Source organism: Microtus ochrogaster, chromosome 1, assembly GCF_000317375.1.
Source record: "Microtus ochrogaster isolate Prairie Vole_2 chromosome 1, MicOch1.0, whole genome shotgun sequence".
NCBI lineage: Eukaryota > Metazoa > Chordata > Mammalia > Rodentia > Cricetidae > Microtus > Microtus ochrogaster.
This window is the reverse complement of record NC_022009.1, coordinates 78,716,267-78,734,719: the sequence shown is the minus strand read 5'-3', so window position 1 is coordinate 78,734,719 and position 18,453 is coordinate 78,716,267. Positions and strand designations below refer to the sequence as shown.

At 38.9% G+C, this 18,453-nt stretch overlaps 1 protein-coding gene across 3 annotated transcripts in view; it reads left to right on the top strand.

Moving 5' to 3' along the window:
• The window catches only part of Ispd (isoprenoid synthase domain containing), a 233,200-nt gene that overhangs the window by 74,360 nt on the left and 140,387 nt on the right, over window positions 1-18,453 (top strand). For all 3 annotated transcript variants that reach the window (XM_005343845.2, XM_026787568.1, XM_026787558.1), the window contains exon 5: window positions 2,357-2,402. In XM_005343845.2, the coding sequence (XP_005343902.1) occupies window positions 2,357-2,402 (46 nt within the window). The remainder of the gene's footprint in view (window positions 1-2,356; window positions 2,403-18,453) is intronic.

Here is an 18,453-nt window from a genome sequence, read left to right as displayed (position 1 = left end):
CTCTCAGTGATCTTCAGGGCACCCCCAGAGGCTCCAGTGAGCAGAGTTTGAAAACCAGTCAGTGAGAAAAACATCAACATGTTAGTCCATTACTGCAAGAGTTTTTTAAAAAGTAATTATTGCCAATAGTTGGGTATTGTGCAAGGTCAAAGGAAAAGTACAGATCATGCTGACAGACAAAAATCAGTTTCAACATTTGATCTTACCCAAAAGGCTGAGACGTGCTGAAAATCAACTTCAAAACTGATTGGTAGGCTGCTTTTGTAATGTTTTGTTTGCTTAAAAATAAGGAAAGGACAACTCAGTTTTATAAAAAGTTAGAGAAGTGAATAACACATCATTTTAGAATTATGACATTTTCCAGTAATGTTCCCTTTGAAGTACATTAGCTGTTTCATTTAGGGAAAAACAGATTTTCCCTCTAGCTAATATCGGGCTATGTAGCTCATGGCTCAGGCAAGCCTCAAATCACTGTGTAGACTAATTTGGCCGTAATTCTCTCTCCTCCAGCCTCAGTTTCCAAATGCTGGGATTGCAGAGGAGTGGCCCTATGGCTAGCTTTCAGTCAGATGTTGATCTGAGTAAACAAATCATCAATCTTTATGTAGCCTATAATGTGGAGACAGGAGAAATAAACTTAAGAGACTTTTAAAATTTAGTTTGTGAATATTACTTTTTAAAATAATAACCCAATTATTTTATTCATGAACAATTTCAGTGTTTTAATGTTTAAGAATTCTAAAAGCTATTTGAATATTTGGTGATAAACTTACATAAGCTTAAAAATCTACTATTAATATTAATTTGAACTGAGAATGTAGCTTACCTCTCAAAGCCAGACAAAATAAAAAATGAATAGTTAGCTAAGTATATTCTTGATTTCTGTCTGGAGTTTAAACTATACAACAGATAATGACTGCACAAATTATCTCTTTACTTTATTCACAAATAGTAGTTAGTTTTGAGTTCAGATATCTAGCTAAGAAAGAGTTTAAACAGAGGTGTGCTCAGTGTCACAATGAGCCCTTGGCTGAAGTCCCTCCCTGCAGGTGACAGCTGGCTCCTTTCATTGCCCGACTGCTAGCACCTTGAGCAGCATCCAGCGCATTTTTATAAATGTTTATTGGAACCAGATCTATTACATTTGGCAAATCTATAGAGTGAGCTTGTTCTTCTTTTCTAGAATGCAGACCTGGACCATGGATTGTAACTGCAGCACCCAGAGTCATGGCTATTAGTGGATCATTCCTCCTTTAGCAACAGTATAGCAGTCCATTAGATTTCAGTGAATTTGTTAAATGCTCCAGTAGCCTTCGATTCTCTTTTGAGTTTGTTCTTACTGCAGCTCTGAAGAGTACGGCATCAGCAAACTTAACTGTAGGGCGAGGGTGCAACAGATGAATCTAATTCCCAGAAGTGCCCTGGTCTACCTGAGCTAAAGAAGACATCTCTACAAACCCATGGATGAGATGATTTAGGGAAAACAATATCTAACTTGATAGTCTGGGAAGGTACGAGTGAGATTTGTCAAAATGAGGTATCATGAATCATTTGAGTAACTCATGAGCCTATTGGACCTTACTGTAGTTACTTAATACTGTTTCATGGTTCACTGTGCTCTAGTTCCTTATTATAAGAGACCGATTCTGCAGGTGCTCTGTGTCTGAACTCAATGATGGCCTCTGGGAAGGGTCTGCCTTAGACCAGACCTACATACCAGGGCAGGGTACTTGACGGTGAGCAGAGTGAGAAGCTGTTTGCTCTTAAGCCCAGATCTCCATTCTTAAGCACACTGTGGCACCCCGTAGATAACGTCTTATAGTAGCTGGGTTTTAAGGAAAACCTCACAGGGCGCTGCTAAGCTGTTTTATAAAGACCATCCAGTTCAGGGGAAGTCTCTTTAAATGCAGATTAGTTTTCGAGAATTTCAGTGGAGAATGGAGTTGATGACTTCTGTTTTCTGGAGACTCCCTTCCTCCTCAAGTCCTCTTCTCTTCCTTCCATGTCCCTCCATCTCCCCTACCTCCTTCTTCTCCAGTACAAACCCTTATAAAACAGCAATGTGGATACTTTTGTTTGAACACTTACACGTTTTCTTTGATTATAAGTCCCTAGGTATATTAATCATATTTCAGTAACCTCTGCTATATGCTATCATAATTTATTCAAAGACATAAGACTCAGATCTTCATAATTTGCTGAAATATTTGATTTAATGTGCATGTCTAATGCTGCTTTCATTTGGAAATGGCTGTGTTCTGTGTGCACCAGAAGGAAGAATTTCCTTGGGGGCATTGCTTTATTGCTCTCCCATTCCTGCGTGCTCTGAGTCTAACGAGGTTTATCTGTCCTCTAGGTGACCTACAAACGGGATCTGCTCGCAGCCCGGTCTGTGATTAAGGGTAAGTTCGACCTTGTGATTTCAGCTCCAGGGCCTCAGGAAACGGGAGCTCGCTAAGGATTTCTCAGGGCAGTTAAATCCCAGCCATCTCAGGAGAGCAGATGCCTGGAGGCCACGGAGCTCTCTGATTGTGTTTTGAAAATAATTGCATTTTGTTTTGTTTCCTGCTTGTGAAATACCACTTGTTATGCCACATTGACTTTAATTTTTGTAAAAGACTTCAGCCTATTAAGTATTAAGCATCAATACTATTGGAAGGACAACTGTAGAAACTGGTATTTCGATAAAAATTGAGACAGTCCCTCTGTTTCTCGGCTTAGAAGGCTGCTCCTGCCCCTCAGTAAGGTCCTGTCAGAGCACTGGGGAGTGTGCTCCGTAGGACAGTTTGCACAACCTAGAAAACTTGTACTAGATAATTGGTAAAACAAAACAAAACAAAAAAGGAAGCTTATTTTTTTCCTGACAACGACTGCAGTATTTTTTTTAAGTGTGATGATCATGTATGTGGAAACACCCCTTCTTACCATCACTATAACCTTTATGTTCCCACGTGGTGTATTTGATAACCACACAGTACTTATGGCTCTGCTGGGAACGGAACCAGCACACAGAAGGAGCATTCCCTCTGTGTTCTGCAGGCTCTGTGATTTAAATCAGAGTTTGCAAGCTCAGCACCACACTGGCAGCACAGGCCAGCTGGTCCTTGCATTTCAGGAGGCCTTTGTTCGTTGTTGAGTGGTCCCCTAGTTACACTGCGGAGATGGCAGCAATGCCGTGCTCTCTCCTTTACACCTGGACTGTGACCATGAAAATATCTCTTGAAGTTGTCAAATGCCTGCCACAAGGGATAAAGTTGGCCCTTCCTGAGAACCCCCTTTTAAATACCCAGTTTGAACCCCAGTCTTAAAAACTGGAGATGTTCCCTCTGGCCTCGAGACAACAGGAAGCAGCTGACTGTTTCCATCAAAATTAGAGTCTGGGCAAAATGATATGTTTGAGTTTTGGCTGAGAGGTAAACTCTTAATTTCAGGGTCTTGCTGGGTACAGAAGAGCACAGTTTTGGTGTAGAGTTTTCGGGAAGCAGTTGGCCTCACATTTAGAAAGCTGAGCTCTTCCTATTCAGGACGCTGTTTGCAGTACTGTCAGATTTGTTTCTCTTCAAGAGTATTTTGTTTCAAGCCATTAATGTTATATAATTTGTTTCTGTGTTTGTAAATAGTTAATCTATAACCATCCATCAAGAAGTTGACATAGATTTACATTATCAGTCAGGCGATGTGTAAATACTTTTTTGTGACTGGCTGGCTAAGCCATACTGTTCTTTAACACAAAGACATGGAACATTCAGTTTGATTTGACTTCCAAGTAAGTTCTGCATTGCTTAAGTAGAGTAGTGGTGTGATGTGAGAATAAGTAGTTAAGGGTCTCAGCTGCCAGTTCTTCATCTTGTAATACTTTTCCCACACATATCATAGCCAGCAAATATGCAAAAATAATATTTTATGCGGTTTTCATCTTTAGGTAATAGTTTCTAACATTCTATTTTGAAAGTGTTCTATTTTATCTTGGGAAAGTGGTGTGATCTGGTCAGGTGTAAGCAGTTGATTTAATGGTAAACTCAAGAGTTTCCTGATTCTTTAAGGCTTGTGCTTTTCAGAAATAGCTCAGAGGAGATTCTGATCTTGCTGGGCTTACGTAGGTCTACATCTCAGTGGCTTTCATACTGTGTACACAGCCAGGCCAGCAGTCATGTGATTTCCTCACAACCTGAGATTCTTGTCTTCATTCAGTACCATGCTTTGGGACGAATCTGTTTTCATAAGCCCAGGTAATTGCGTTGTACATCAAATTCAAGAGGCATTTTTCTAGGCTGCCTCGTATGGTCTCCTATAGACCACATCTATCAAAACTAGTTTTACTGCATTATAAGTTTGGAATCTTGCTATCATATTCCAACTCCAAGATTACACTCAAGATTGCTACCTTCTTCAGCGCTTGTACTAAATACCAACACTGGTAACTGAAGTACCTTGAGAAACAGGAGAGAGAACTTTTGGAGTTTTCCTTTTGAATTTTTGAAGTTGTGAGATGTAGCAGTGTATGGTAGTATCCACCTACAATCCCAGTGCTGGGGAGACAGACGGAGGATCCTTGAAGCTCATTGGAAAGCGAGCCTAGGTGAGCTCAGGTTTAGTGAGAGCAATTGTTCTTGACACCCAGTACGTGGCCTATACATACATGGCCTATACACACATACCCTATACACATGTGGTCTATATACACGTGGTCTATGTACATGTGGCCTATACACATGTGACCTATACATACATGATCTATACACATGTGCCCCATACACAGGCGGTCTATACATATGTGGTTTATATGCATGCAGCCTATAGGTACATGGCCTATATATACATGGTTTATACACACGTGACATATACATACGTGGTTCACACACACGTGGCCTGTACATACCTGCACATCCACATGTACTTTGTCCACACACAAACATGCAAATTTTTAAATAAACTGTGGTTAGCAGAAGTCTACTAAAAACTACTATTCTCAGGCTTGCCTTTTTCAACTTTATTAAGTGGGGTCTGTTAATTTCACTGGTTGAGAATACGACAACTACCACAATTTTAAGCAAAATTTGAAGCAGGCTTTAATTAAATACTGGCCATGATGATGGTCTCTGGCAAGGTCCACATTTTTCAGAGGTGTATAAATGCAAACCAACAAGGCCATGCATTCCCTCCAGGTCCAATCAGGGAAAAGCATCTATCCTAGCATGCTTCCTGCCTGTGTACCTCCTGCCCACATCCAATCAGAGCCAGGCATTGTTTCCTGCCTATGACCTCCCATGTGATTGGGCATAGCTTGTGCAGTGGGGTCAAACAAGTTTGTTCATGCGAAGGAAAATGTGTGACTTGTTATCTCACATAAGCAATAGCCTCCATCATTACAGGAAGTATCTATTCGTGGGCAAGGGGCATGCATGTTAGAGGCAGTTTTGTCTTATGGGTCTTTTAGGCACAGTAGTTGAAATTTAAAACATAACTTTATCCATCACATTTCCGGAGAAAGCAATATGATACACACAGGTATAGACTGCAGGAAGAGATTCAACTCAACAGTTGTAGGAAGATGGGCCAGAGACATAAATCCATTGAACTGCCTGCTGCTACCCTAAGAGGTCCTTTCTGAATTCCCCTCTAAGGTGAAGTTTAGATTCTTGACTGTGCTGCAAAAAGAATTTTAGAACAAGTCAGTATTAAACAGAATTGGAGTTTATAAGAGGTGTTTAGGTCATGGTTTAGTAGAAAAGTATTCAGGGAAGGGGTCCAACCCCAGTGTGGGTGTGGGCTTCTCATGCATTTGATGTCAATGTGTTGAAGTTCTGTCTTTTCAAAGTTGCTAAGGAACTTAAATAAGATCATTGGGTGGTTCCTGAGATATGCAGACCAAAGGACAGAAGAACAAATTGCATTTGGTACTGTAAAACCCAAGATCACAAGAATTTCATGGGAAGTTAGTTAAGATGTTTCCACTGTCAACAAAAGTTAATAGTCTTGCTTGTGTGACTCACAGATAATATCTGGGAGAGGAATAAGGCAATACTTGGGGGCATATATATGCCCGAAGCATGTTTCATTGCTGTTTTAATATTCTTAGGTGTCTGTATATAAATGAATATTATCTTTACACTAACAACCTTCAGAGCACATATCACTAACTGTGTTGAATTCTTGATTCCCAACTGCTTGGAGTCTTCATCCAGACCTGTGAGTGAGGCACTCCTCCCGTTTTCCATATCCCTTAATCTTCCCTGACTTTCTAAGCGGTCAGTCCATGACCAGCAAACTAGAGGGTCAAAGAAATATGTGGTGTTGTGGGAAAATTCCAGAGAGCTGGTGTTAGGAAGTTGTTTGGGGAACCTGAGCATATATTCAAAATATTTTTAATTCTCAGTAGATATGGGTCATTGCATGAGGTGTCCAGAAAGTCATTATACAAACACAGAGCAAAACTACTGCCTCCAGAAAGCAGTTACCAAAGCTATGAAGACCCTTGGGGATGGCACTCACCTACTTGTTTCTAGCTATTTTAAGTTCAGGACTAATTTGTAACAAAAGTATATACCAAAATAAATATTTTTATTTTAAGAATTTTATGGATTTCTGTGTTGCTAACAATGTTAATATGTATTGAATCTGTTTCAGATCATAGTTCAGTAAATATGTAAGGAATATCTACTGTTTTGTTATTGTGTTGGGTTTAATAATTGTATGGTAACAGATACAGGCATAGTGTTTTTCCTTGAAGATTTAAAGTAATAAGAATATATGTTCTTCGCCTCCCGCCTTACTGCCTTTCTGCTTGCAAAGGATGCACAGCTGGATTTGGTCTGTCTGTCTCTCCATCTCTATGCCATTAAAAGTACTGCTGTAATGTAGAACTAGTATGACATATGCATGCTGTTTGAGGGCACACAACACTCATACCAGGTAGCTCGTGTAAGTTAGCTCATTGGTTCTTCAGATAACTTTGCTTCTCCCAACTTACTGGTAGGAAGATTGAGATGAAGGCATATTCTTCTCTGTCTCAAAATTGTCAAGAATATTTTCTTTGATTGAAATACAGGCCCGCATTATCCATACAACTTTTGGGCTCATGTCTTCTTTTCACTCCCAATTGTTCAGACCCACTTGCCAGCATGAGAGTTGATCTTGGGTTTGAACACAGTCCACGAATGAGGAGAATTCTGAGCTTGTGAGAAGAGTTCACATGAACAGATGAGTCTGTTCCTCCATAGCGTAGATTGCTCTTGGATGTGCTTTTTTGCCCCTCCCAGGTGTAATAAGAGTGGCTTTGCTTCAGACTACCATCCCCTATTATATAAGAATGATGTTTCTAAGCATGACTTGTTCTTTAGAAGCCTGAATCCATGTGATCTTGCTTCTGTGACTGTATGTAGTTTGAACTCAAGTGAACTTTGCCCATTTGACCCTGCTTAACACCCAGAGTGCCTTCAGCATATGATTACCTGAGGCCCTGAATAAAGATGGCTATTGCATGAGACCTTAGTCTGCTTCATTTTTGGCTGCATTCTCCAAGGTTCAGTAGAGTGGTACCAATTGTAGATCCCTTCTCAGTGGACATCCTGTTGGTTTCTAAACCCTGTCCAGCTTTTATGCCTTTGGATCAGGACTGTGCCTTTAGCTGATCTTCTGGTGAACAAAGATCTTGCCTCCCAGTGCTTTTTTAGGAAGTACCTGGTGCTGCTTGCATCACAGATGTTCAGAAAAATAGACAATAACTAAATGATCATGCCCAGTGAGAGAACAAAAATATAAACCACATGGCAGCATAGCAGGTTAAAAACGATTAGTTGTATAGTGTTTAGAATTTTAAGTTTTATTTTTTTTTTTTATAAATCTGGTCTGTGTTGACAACACCTTTCTAATTTAGGTAACTTTTCCCATGCTATAATGATTGCTGAATATTCTGTAATTTCGTATATTCCAGCTATTTCCCTCTTGAATACTAATTCTTGATGGGTAACAAGTACTTTGATGTGACTTCTTTCTTGTTTCCTTAGCATTTTTCACACTATAAAAGTTTGCTATGATAAAAAAAAAAAACTTATGTCAGATGCAAGAGTGTTTTCTACTGGCAAATTTACTACTTACTGGAATAATGGGTATTTGGTCCATCTTAATTTATAATCAAGTCAACATCTTTGGTTTAATATGGAAATTTCATTGTGTTGAAAACAAAATCTCATTTCATTAATATTTGACTTAGGTTTTTAATTTCATACAAGCATATGACTCACATCTCCAAATAGGAATAAAGTTCCCAATCTAATTTTCTTCTGCTACTAATTTTTAACTTGATTTAACTTAGCATCATTGCTTACATGGGTTCCTACTTATGGTGTACTATGGTTAGTGGAAAAGATATATAGAGAGTGGCATTCTCATGGCTGTCTTTTGTGGGGGCTGCCCCCAAATACAGCTAATTACAAATTACTGTTACACTTATATAAAACCATGCAACCCCAGCATTTCCTTTTCTTAAGGTAGCGTGTTAAATTTGGGCTGTGTTATTTAGTGTTTAACTCTTTCCAGCTTTTACTCTGAGTGAAAATGAAAACAATCTTTTCTGAGCTGTGTGATTAATTAGTACAACAAAACCCTGGGCTGACTGATATGTCCGTAAACATCCACTGAACAAAGAAGTACTGTACTTCCCACCCTGCCACAAACTGCCTGAGCCCACCCAAGCCTGCTCTGCGTGTTCAGACAAACCCCAACGATGTTAAAGTGGCAACAGACGCCAGCGCCAGCGCATTTTATCTACATGTACACAAGCCGTACAAACAGTCCCAAACCGCACTTGATTTAATATGCTGACTGTATCTTGGCCAAAGGGTCAATATTCTGAAACTTTTCTAAGAAAAGAGCCCCTATGGAATTCCTTCATTAAAAGAGCTTATTGATTTTTTTCAATATTGCCCTTCAGCAAGCTTAATAATTCAGTTTTGTGACTGCAGAGTGTTATAAAAATTCATTTTATTCTTTCTTGGTTATAATTGTACAAGCTAGAGTAAACTTATGCTATAAAAATGGCTCATGGTGCCTCTTTTCCTATGATGCTTTATATAAAAATACAAAAAGAGAAGTTAAAGTTGAAAATCATTTTTAGCTGCTTTTAATTAGAATTGGTTAATATTAATTCATATAAAGATCTGTGCCTTTTTCCTGGTCATCATTTATTGTTTTCCCTGTTTTATTTGTAAGGGCAATTGATTTTTCTGAAATGGAACTTCTTTTACTGACTAATAATTTTCCATTTTATTTGGAAAATGCAGTCCCCACCTTGCAGTTCGGAACGTCCATGTACAGGTGCCGTTCACTCACAATATTAAGAAAATTGCGTCTGTGTTCACACTCTTGTTTCTCCTTCACATTGTCGAAAGGCTCAGCTGATAGGAAAGTGTCTGAAATCCTGTGTGCACGCACATGAAAGGATGTAGAGATGCTTTTGAATGGGCCTTGACTGGAAGGAATAAGATAAATTACATATGAACAAATTTGGATCCGCATTGTGGAAACTTAGGACTTATTGTGTTGGCTTTGGTGTTTTACGCACATGGAAAATGGATGGCTTCTTTGTAAGCGTCCTTTCGTGCTTGCTTAGCATTGTGATTTTTAAGTATAAAATTCTTTTGAAACTTTTGAATGAAGTTGAAAAGATGAGCAAGGGGCAGTCAGGTTTCCACTGGGTACAAGTGGACCTCTCTACATCTGTGGTATGTCCTTGTCAGAGGTCCCTTGTTAATGTCTCAGTGAAGGCACCACTCATGTTAACCATGTTTTCTTGGACAATGCAAAGTGTCAGCTAAGATTTACTCAGAAACCTTGCTGTTTTGATGTTTCTGGCTTTTGACTGATACTTAATTTTCCACATTCTCCCCATTAATACCAAGTCTTCTTTGTACATAATAGGTTTTGTTCTTTACTGTCTTGAAAACAGTGCTGTGCTGGTATCTTGTTTGAATATGTGAAAACATTTGCGTCAAGCTTTCGTTAATGAGAATAGGATGGCCGTAACATAATTTAAAAGGAACTTGGTTTCTTCAGCAAGTTATTGTTAAGAAAGATGTAAATTAGAAAGCTAAATATTTGGGTCAAGATTAGAGAAAATGAGTTTTCTTGTTTGTTTAATCAAACAAGAAAGTAAGTAATTTTCTTACTTTGTCATCAGCGAAATGTCTGTTCAAGGACAGGCAAGGGAATCTGTCATTTTCAAAAATGTCAAAGGTCATAGTGAGCTACTGAGCATCAAATAAGATGATAACAAATGGACGCCGGCCACCTGTGCTTTACTCTGGAGTAGTATTACGAAAAGCCCCAAACTCAGGTATAACATGTATATTCAAATTAATGACACTTTTTTCCCCTAAAGTACATGGACGTAACTTGAACCTTAGAAGAAAATATTTCTTTCGAACTTACTTTTCTGAGTTCAAAATGAAAAAATGCTGAAAATGGAAAATAATATGTTACCAGAAAATAGCAAAACATGCATGTGGCTTCCACTACAGTGTGTGTCAAGACAGGATGCCACGTGCCCACATCTTACACTCCGTTCTAAGGTAGGAATTTCATCTACCACCTTGTGTTTCATTTTAAGCGAGCTTGCCATCTGATTATATACAACGTCTTTTTAAAAATCCACACCAGCGGGATTGGGCTTGAGTTTCAATGTGCACAGATCAGGGCAGCTTTCTCCACAGGAGGGAGGCTATGCCGACATCGTCACGTGTTTATATTTAATGTTCTGCAAGCCTGTGTTTACTGGTTTCCTGTAATGATGGCTCATCGATTATTTTCCTCTTGTTTGCTTCCCACCTTTCACGTTTGTCATCCTGGTGATAAGAAACCGTAGGGTGTGACCGAGATGGTGCTCCAGGCTCAGCACTGCTGCCCCTTTCTATTTTCTCTTTTTTCCTTGGATAGAGGGTCTCCTCATGGAGCCCAGGCTGACTTTGACCTCGTGGTGTTTCTGCCTTAGCCCCTCGAGTGCTGGAGCTAGAGGCACGGGCGCTCACTTTTCCTCACTTGAGAGTCTGTTTAATGCCACTCTTAATCTTTGAGGGATAGAACGTAGAACGTAAAATTGGTTCTGATTCCCAGACCTCAACAGAATGTGGAAGACGCTGACCTTACTTTGAATATATAGAGCTTCAATGCCAAATATCTTTTAGAAATACCAGCCTGTGTCTTAAATATAGTTCTTATTTACCTGTGAGCTCCAAAGCTTTGATATGAGAAGCCAATCCAGTAGAAAAGGAAGCCTGGTGGAATAAACTTGAAGTATCCTAGAAAACTGAGAGTGTTTCTCTGGATTCTCTTTCCTCTAGGACTAACCAAGTGTCGCTAGTGTTCGCTTTGTTTATCTGAAGGGAAAGAAGATGAGAATCACAAATTAAATTTTGTCTTCCTTCATAACCGTTCAGGTTTATTGACTATACATTCATTTGCTCATGGAAGATTTTTATTAGAATATCACTTAAGTTTAACCTTCTTAAAAGAGAATCACATGGGACATCACATCATATTTCAAGGTCATTGTTTAGGGCACTACTTTTTTTAATTGCTGTTTTAAAACATTTGACAGTAATCCCACCATGTATGAGTGAACCCAGCAAAATTACGTAGACTCACTCTTTTTCCCTGGGTGTTCAGACTTGCCCAGTTCTCTGGAAACCAAATACCATTATTTGTATTAATATTCTGAATATGAGATACTATCTGGATAGTCTGTTGTAAAATTTTGGGTCCTTTTCAGATGACCAGCGTTTCAGTAGTAAATCCACACAGTTCCTGTTTTAACTATCTTGTGTTGTTTTTCCAAGTGTCCATTGCATTTCTCAAAATTACTATGGTTTTATTTGGATCAGTCTCCCATGGCTCAACTCAATGGCCTGTAAAGTGCCTCGTTTATCACTTACGCCCACTCTGAGAGTTTGCAGCATGACATTTTGGTTCAGATCAATTTGTGTGCAGCTCAAGGGGGTTCCTTGGAATGAAGTTTATAAATAGCCCATACTGTTCTACCACCATACTCCTCCCACCCTTTTCCCTGCTCAGCATTCTCCTGAAAATATGAGACCTTGCCACTCCTTCATATTTTCAGTGACTCTGTTTATGTCCAGAACAGGAGAGGAAGAAGGAACAGTACCAATGCTCCCCCACATTTCAAAGCCACTACAATTTCTGATCAGTGGGGAATGTGCCCCTCTAAGATTATTCAGGGTCTGCTGTTCCCCCAGGTGCTGTCATGGCCACCATTGACACATGATTGATTAGAGGGAAGCATGTTCAAGTATGAACACGAGAAGACAGGTGGAATTTCAACCCTCCTTAGTCATTGAACAAATGCTTTAAAGCACCGATGAAGGAAGCGCTACACTAACGCTCTTGAAACAGAGATGATCTAAAGAGAGTAGAAATGCAAGGAATCAAACAATAATTTTAGAACTGAAAAAATATATCCAGATTGAAAAAAATCTCTTTCTGTGTAGTCCAGAAATCGACCTGTAAAGTTTCCTCAGTTGTTCTCCGCTGTGGATCGTCAGGTAGCTCACTGACTGACAAGACTGGTCAACCCTTGAGTTCCAGGGTCCACCTATCTCTAGCGCTCCTTTCCTCCCTACCAGGACTGTTTACGGTGGGTCCCAGAAGTCATCCTGATGAGCACTTTGGTGACTAAGCTGTCTCCCCAGCCCAAGGTACTTTCTGAATGAGTAAAAGCAGAATCAGTGTGGGTAAAAGACTAATGCATATCTAGGCTGTTGTTTTCCCCAAACCCTTACAGAGTGTTCGTCAAAAGTAGAAGTCGTCCACATTGTCACTAATTTCCTCACTTACCGCTTCGCTGGATCTGTATGTACGAATGGTCTCATTCTGGAACCTTGAACTTGTAATCCTTCTGTCTCAGGCTGAGAATATAGGCAGGTGCCACTGCGCTTGCCTCTTTTTATCACAAGTTTTGTTTGAGATGCTTCCTTGCCAAGTAGCCCCAGCTGAACTGATTCTTGCTATGTATGTGGCCCAGGCATCCTTGAATTCATGGCACTCAGCTTTCCAAGAGTTGGAATGATAACCATGTGCTACCATGCCCAGTTTTCTTATCACATTTTGTGTGTTGTTTTTGAAACGAAAGACATTTTAACTTTATTTAATGTATCCTGATATGCTTCTTAAAAAATGTTTATCTTTTGTTTTGGCCTGCAGGTAATCTGAATATTGATACCTGTCTAGTCATGTGTGGTTTAGTGTTATGTGTTGCTTTGTCTTTGATAATTTAACAATTGGATCCTGGAGCTTGATCAGATTTAGAGTTATATTTTCTCTAAGACAAGAGAAGGCAAAAGTAGTTAGAGGTTCTTCCTAACCGCAACTTCTGATACTGACTGCACGTGTTCTGGAAAGGGTGTGAGTTATGACATATTCATTGTATTAATTAGCTTTCATACATTAGATACATTCATTTGAATTAAAAAACATTTGTACATGTGTGAGTGCTTGTGTGTGTGTATATGTGTTGGTTTATGCCTGTGCACATGTAAGTACACAGGCTAGAAGTTGGAGATTTTCATACAAAAAAATTAAAATGTGTATGTGTGTACACGTGTGTATAATATGTATGTATACATGTGTGTGTGCATATTTACATATAGGGGTTTGTATGTATAAATGTTTGTGTGTGTTGTGTATATGTGTATACATGTGTTTCTGTGTTTGTATGGGATGTTTATGTGTACATGTGTGTGTTGTGTTTGTTTATGTGTGGGGTGAATGTGTACCTGTGTGTGTGTGGTGTGTATGTGTGTGTGTGTGTGTATACCTGTGCCCATGTGTGCATAGAGGCCAGACAAAGTCCTACAGTGTTCTTCTTATCATGCTTTGCCTTATTCCTTTGACATAGGGTCTCTCACTAAAGCTGGAGTCAGGCAAGGCTCAGGAACTGTCCTGTTTCTGCCAGTCCATTCCTGAGTTTTTATATGGTGTTGGGAATTCAAACCCAGGTCCTCAGGCCTTTACAGTGTGTGGTCTTTCCCAGTGAGCCAGCTCCCTATTTCATTGTAAGGTGGACCAGAAGTAGAATGGCCCATAATCATTCACTGGTTTTATTGGAGTTGGCGATGTTGCTCAGTAGGACATTTGTTGGGTTTTCTTAAAAATTCTCTTTTCTCAGTTCATACTTGAACACACTACCAGGGAATGACCTAATGCTTCCAGAAGCATCTCAGATATTGAATTGACTTTTTTCTAAGACTTTATTATTAAATGCGTGTTCAGTACTTACAGTTGTTAAACGTGTTGTTGTTTTTACATGTCATCTTTAGAGTATTGGGAGAATATGATAAACTGGAAACATTGGCAAGACTTGCAGATAAACGTGCTGGTCGTTTGGGGTTCGTTTTCTTTCGTAGGTTTTCATGAGAAGTAGAAAGACTCAGTGCTTGGGTGGCTCACCATATCTTTCTGAACTCAGCAGTCTCCAATTGCCACAGTATGTAAGAACATTAAAAGAAACTGAACTACTACCTCAAAAGAGTTACACTGCTCGAGGGGGGCTAATCAACTATGGTAGGCAATTTGCATATTTTGTAAAGAGAGGAAGCTTTTATAATTGCCTCATTATAGAAAGTTACTGTCAGCTAAGTAGAGATTCCAATCTGACTGTGAATCAGATCACTTTTGGAATTTCCCAAAATTTAGGCTAGAAGCTTGATGAGTTGTTAGCAAAACTGTGCTCTGAAGAGCATGGAGGTAGAGAAGAGCATGGCTTGTGAGTGACTTCTAATAGTCCACCAGACAGAGCCTTGAGTCCGAAGAGATAGTTGGAGATTTCTATTAGTCTGGTCTCGGAGGAGGAGCAGATGGTGAAATTGCCATTTTAAATAGAGGACATATGCATATGGTCCTTAGAAGGTATAAGAGGGCAGACAGCTGGTGCGTCTCAGACCACTGTGTGGTAAACAAACGGTGGGACCTTGATTATGTGAGCTGGCCACACAGAGAACGCTACCGTTTACCAGTGTTCCATCTCTCATCTTGAATCTAGATCCTCTTTACTTAGGTTTTGCTCTCATGATCTTTAAGGTTGGGAATTTTAGTACCTTTTACTATTAAGATAGTTTAACGCATTTGTCTTTGTATCTTGTTTGTTTTGTAAAGTAAGGACACTTTTTATTCTAATGTTTTCAAGCTTAAAGCTTGCAAGAACCTCACAGGAAGCTGCCGTGCTTTCACCTGGTTTCGCAGATCCATGCCATGGCAATTCTTTGCTTCATTACTTTATTATTTCCATATGGGTCCTTCACTCCTCGTCCACATAACTGTGTGCTAAGTGGGTGATGGATTAGGTGTGTGCATTTCTATTGTTACATAGCATTCTGATTCCAAATGCTATTCCAAGAAAATGCTAATATAATGGTTAGTACTTTCGCAAGGATAATCAGGACAAATACTAAAGGCTTAAATAATTATCACCAAATGAAAAAAAGGAACATTAAATTCCTGTGAACACTTATGAACATTCTTTGCTGACAGTCATAAGAATTTAGATGGAAATAATTTGAGACAAACACAGCATTTTAAACTGATATAGAATAGAGCTTATAGGCACTCATAATTTAAAACAGCAACTCTACTCATGAACTCTAATAATTACAGAAATGTTATCAATTTTATACAATTTGTGGAGGATAGATAAAAATACTTCTGACCTGTAAATAATTTAACTATTTATTATAAATATGACAGACTTAATGAGATTATAAAACTCTGTTTAAAAAATTTCAGCACTCGGGAGGCAGAGGCAGGTGGATCTCTGTGAGTTCGAGACCAGCCTGGTCTACAGAGCTAGTTCCAGGACAGGCTCCAAGGCCACAGAGAAACCCTGTCTCGAAAAACAAAAAAAAACAAAAAAAAAAACAAAACAAAAAAAAATTCAGATACAATTATGATTTAGCAAGGAAGAAAAGACTTTATCCTGTGTTTAGAAGTTTATATATACAGAAGACTAGAGCTTATAAACAAACTTAACAAAATTATTGCAAGATCTGGATAAAAATAATTTTGCACTGAAATAGAAAATAAAATTAGAATGTCAATTGACAGTATTACCAACGAACCATTGTAAAACAACTCTGTGCTAAGTGCTATAAACCACTGTTAGCTTGGAATAATTAAGGAAAATATCAAAAAATTGGGGACTGAATCATGATCATTGAAAAATGTAATATTTGATGATGTTATTTCTTTGAAAACTCTGAATTACAGAAACTTATTGGAAAATTTACATGGCAATGAAAGATTCCTAAGTAAAAGTTCTATATTTAGAATAGTTGAAATACAGTCTAAGATAAATGCCAAATATAGTTAAGATTTAATTGTTAGTATACTTTTGTTTTAAAAAGGTAGAAAACTGCCAGCTTTAGTTTTGGTACTAGTAATTTACCTTGAACAGAGTGGGTATACGTGCATAGGAGTTTATAATAAAGCAAAGAGGGAACAATTTATATATTTATTTTTTATTTGAATTAAAATAGTTCCATTCTTAACTATATGTAGTTTATCAATTTATCAAAAGTGATTTAGTGCTGACACACCGACTGTTGCGTTGGCAGTTACTTTGTAGTCATGGATGCATCTTTTTGTGTATTAGACACATTTAGAAATATTCCTAGGCATTTACAACGATGCTGGGGAGACACATTTCCTTCCAAGGATTTAAATTCATGTATATTGATTGTGTTGACTTCATTTCAACAGACTCTGAATGGAGGCTGGTTGCCTTGTCCTCAGAGTCTTTTGGGAGGGGATCTCATGACCTTGGCCTTGATGGATATCCTGCCTGAGCCTTTCCTACTCAATACCTCTTACTCATTTTGTTGCTTATAGATCACACTATACTTATGGGTACTTTCCTTACACCAACCTTTTTCATCTTATTTTCATTTTTATCTCTGTGAATTCCTTCAGATTCCTTGCTTCCACTCCTAAGCAAAGCCTACTCACCTTTCCTGGGTAGGTTCTAATCTCATTTGATTATACAGCATCACCTGTTTTGTCAGCAGTCTGTCTTTCATAACGTGGTGATGTTCCACAGCACTTCCAGGCTGACTACTTTGTCTCTATTCTTATCGGACTGGATTTTATTATGGTTGTGTGCCTACAGACTTCTGGGAATAATAGAACCTTAGCAAGTAAGCAAGTAGATGCCTGAGAGAAGAGGTGATATAAAGTAGCTTAGCTTAGTGCGGAAGATCCACATTCAGAAGAGGGATGCTCTCCTCAATCCACTGGGATGACTGTGTTTACATTTGCGTAGTTGTCCCGACTGCAGAGTCTGAGCAAAGAGTGTGTGATCAGCTTTTTATAACGACTATTACAAGTGTGGTATCCCTCTAGGAAGGTGTGATATTTATGGATACCTGTATATAAATATCCTGGCATGAAGACAGGAGTGGTACCACTTTGATAATAATATATGCTTACACTGAAGCATTGAATGTGAGGATGACAATGAAGGAATATCAGAATGTTTGCAGGTTCACCAAGTGTTCCATGTCCTTTCCACCATGCCCATTTTAGACTTCCAAGGTAGCTGTAGGTCTGTAAATGTAATATTTTGGGATTTGTGTACCTTTTGTACTACTAAGAGCCCTGGGATCTTATGAGTGTCTGTCCCCTTCTCTGCAGTGAAGACTCTGACTTACTGTACATATTCACAATAATTCTTTTCTCCATGGTCTCCATGTTCTCTACATTACTGTAACTTTGTAAACAAATTCCTGGTCAAATTGAAATTAGTAAAAGGAGTACTATCACTCAGGTGATATTATCTTAACTGTCCTATCTATCTTTGCTTGAAAAAATATTATTAATTGATTAATTCCTGTAGAAAACCTATGACATAAGCCACCCATGTATCATGCAGCGAGGTTGATGCTGACCCAGCCAGTTTTGACTGGTAAATACTATTTTCACTTAGTTTTTTTTCTTCTTAGTTCAAGACTCCATAGTGTAGTGTACTCGACAGCTGTAGTGATGTTCCTTAGCACCTCAGATCCCTATAGAGAAGGACTTCATATCTTTGGGAGAATGCACAGGAAGTTCAGAGGTGAATGCCACCACGTCACATGGTTTATATTTAAACATTTAAGCTATCTCAAACAAGCTAACAAGTTTGAGAAAAATTCAGCCATTTTCATTTTCTGTGGTAAGAATCCCAACTAGAACTGAGCTGTATTGGATTGATTATGTAGGCACAAGCCAAAGAAAAACCTGGGAATGGTTTGAAGAAACTATCTGTCTATAAGTGGGACTATCTGAGAACCAGGGAAATTCCTCCTGGTCAAGAATGGTTAGCGGTGGTCACATAAACGATGGTCACTTCTAGTTACTCCTTGTACAATGTAAACCAAGAGCTTGTCTATGTGCTGGATGGGTGCCTACTGCACT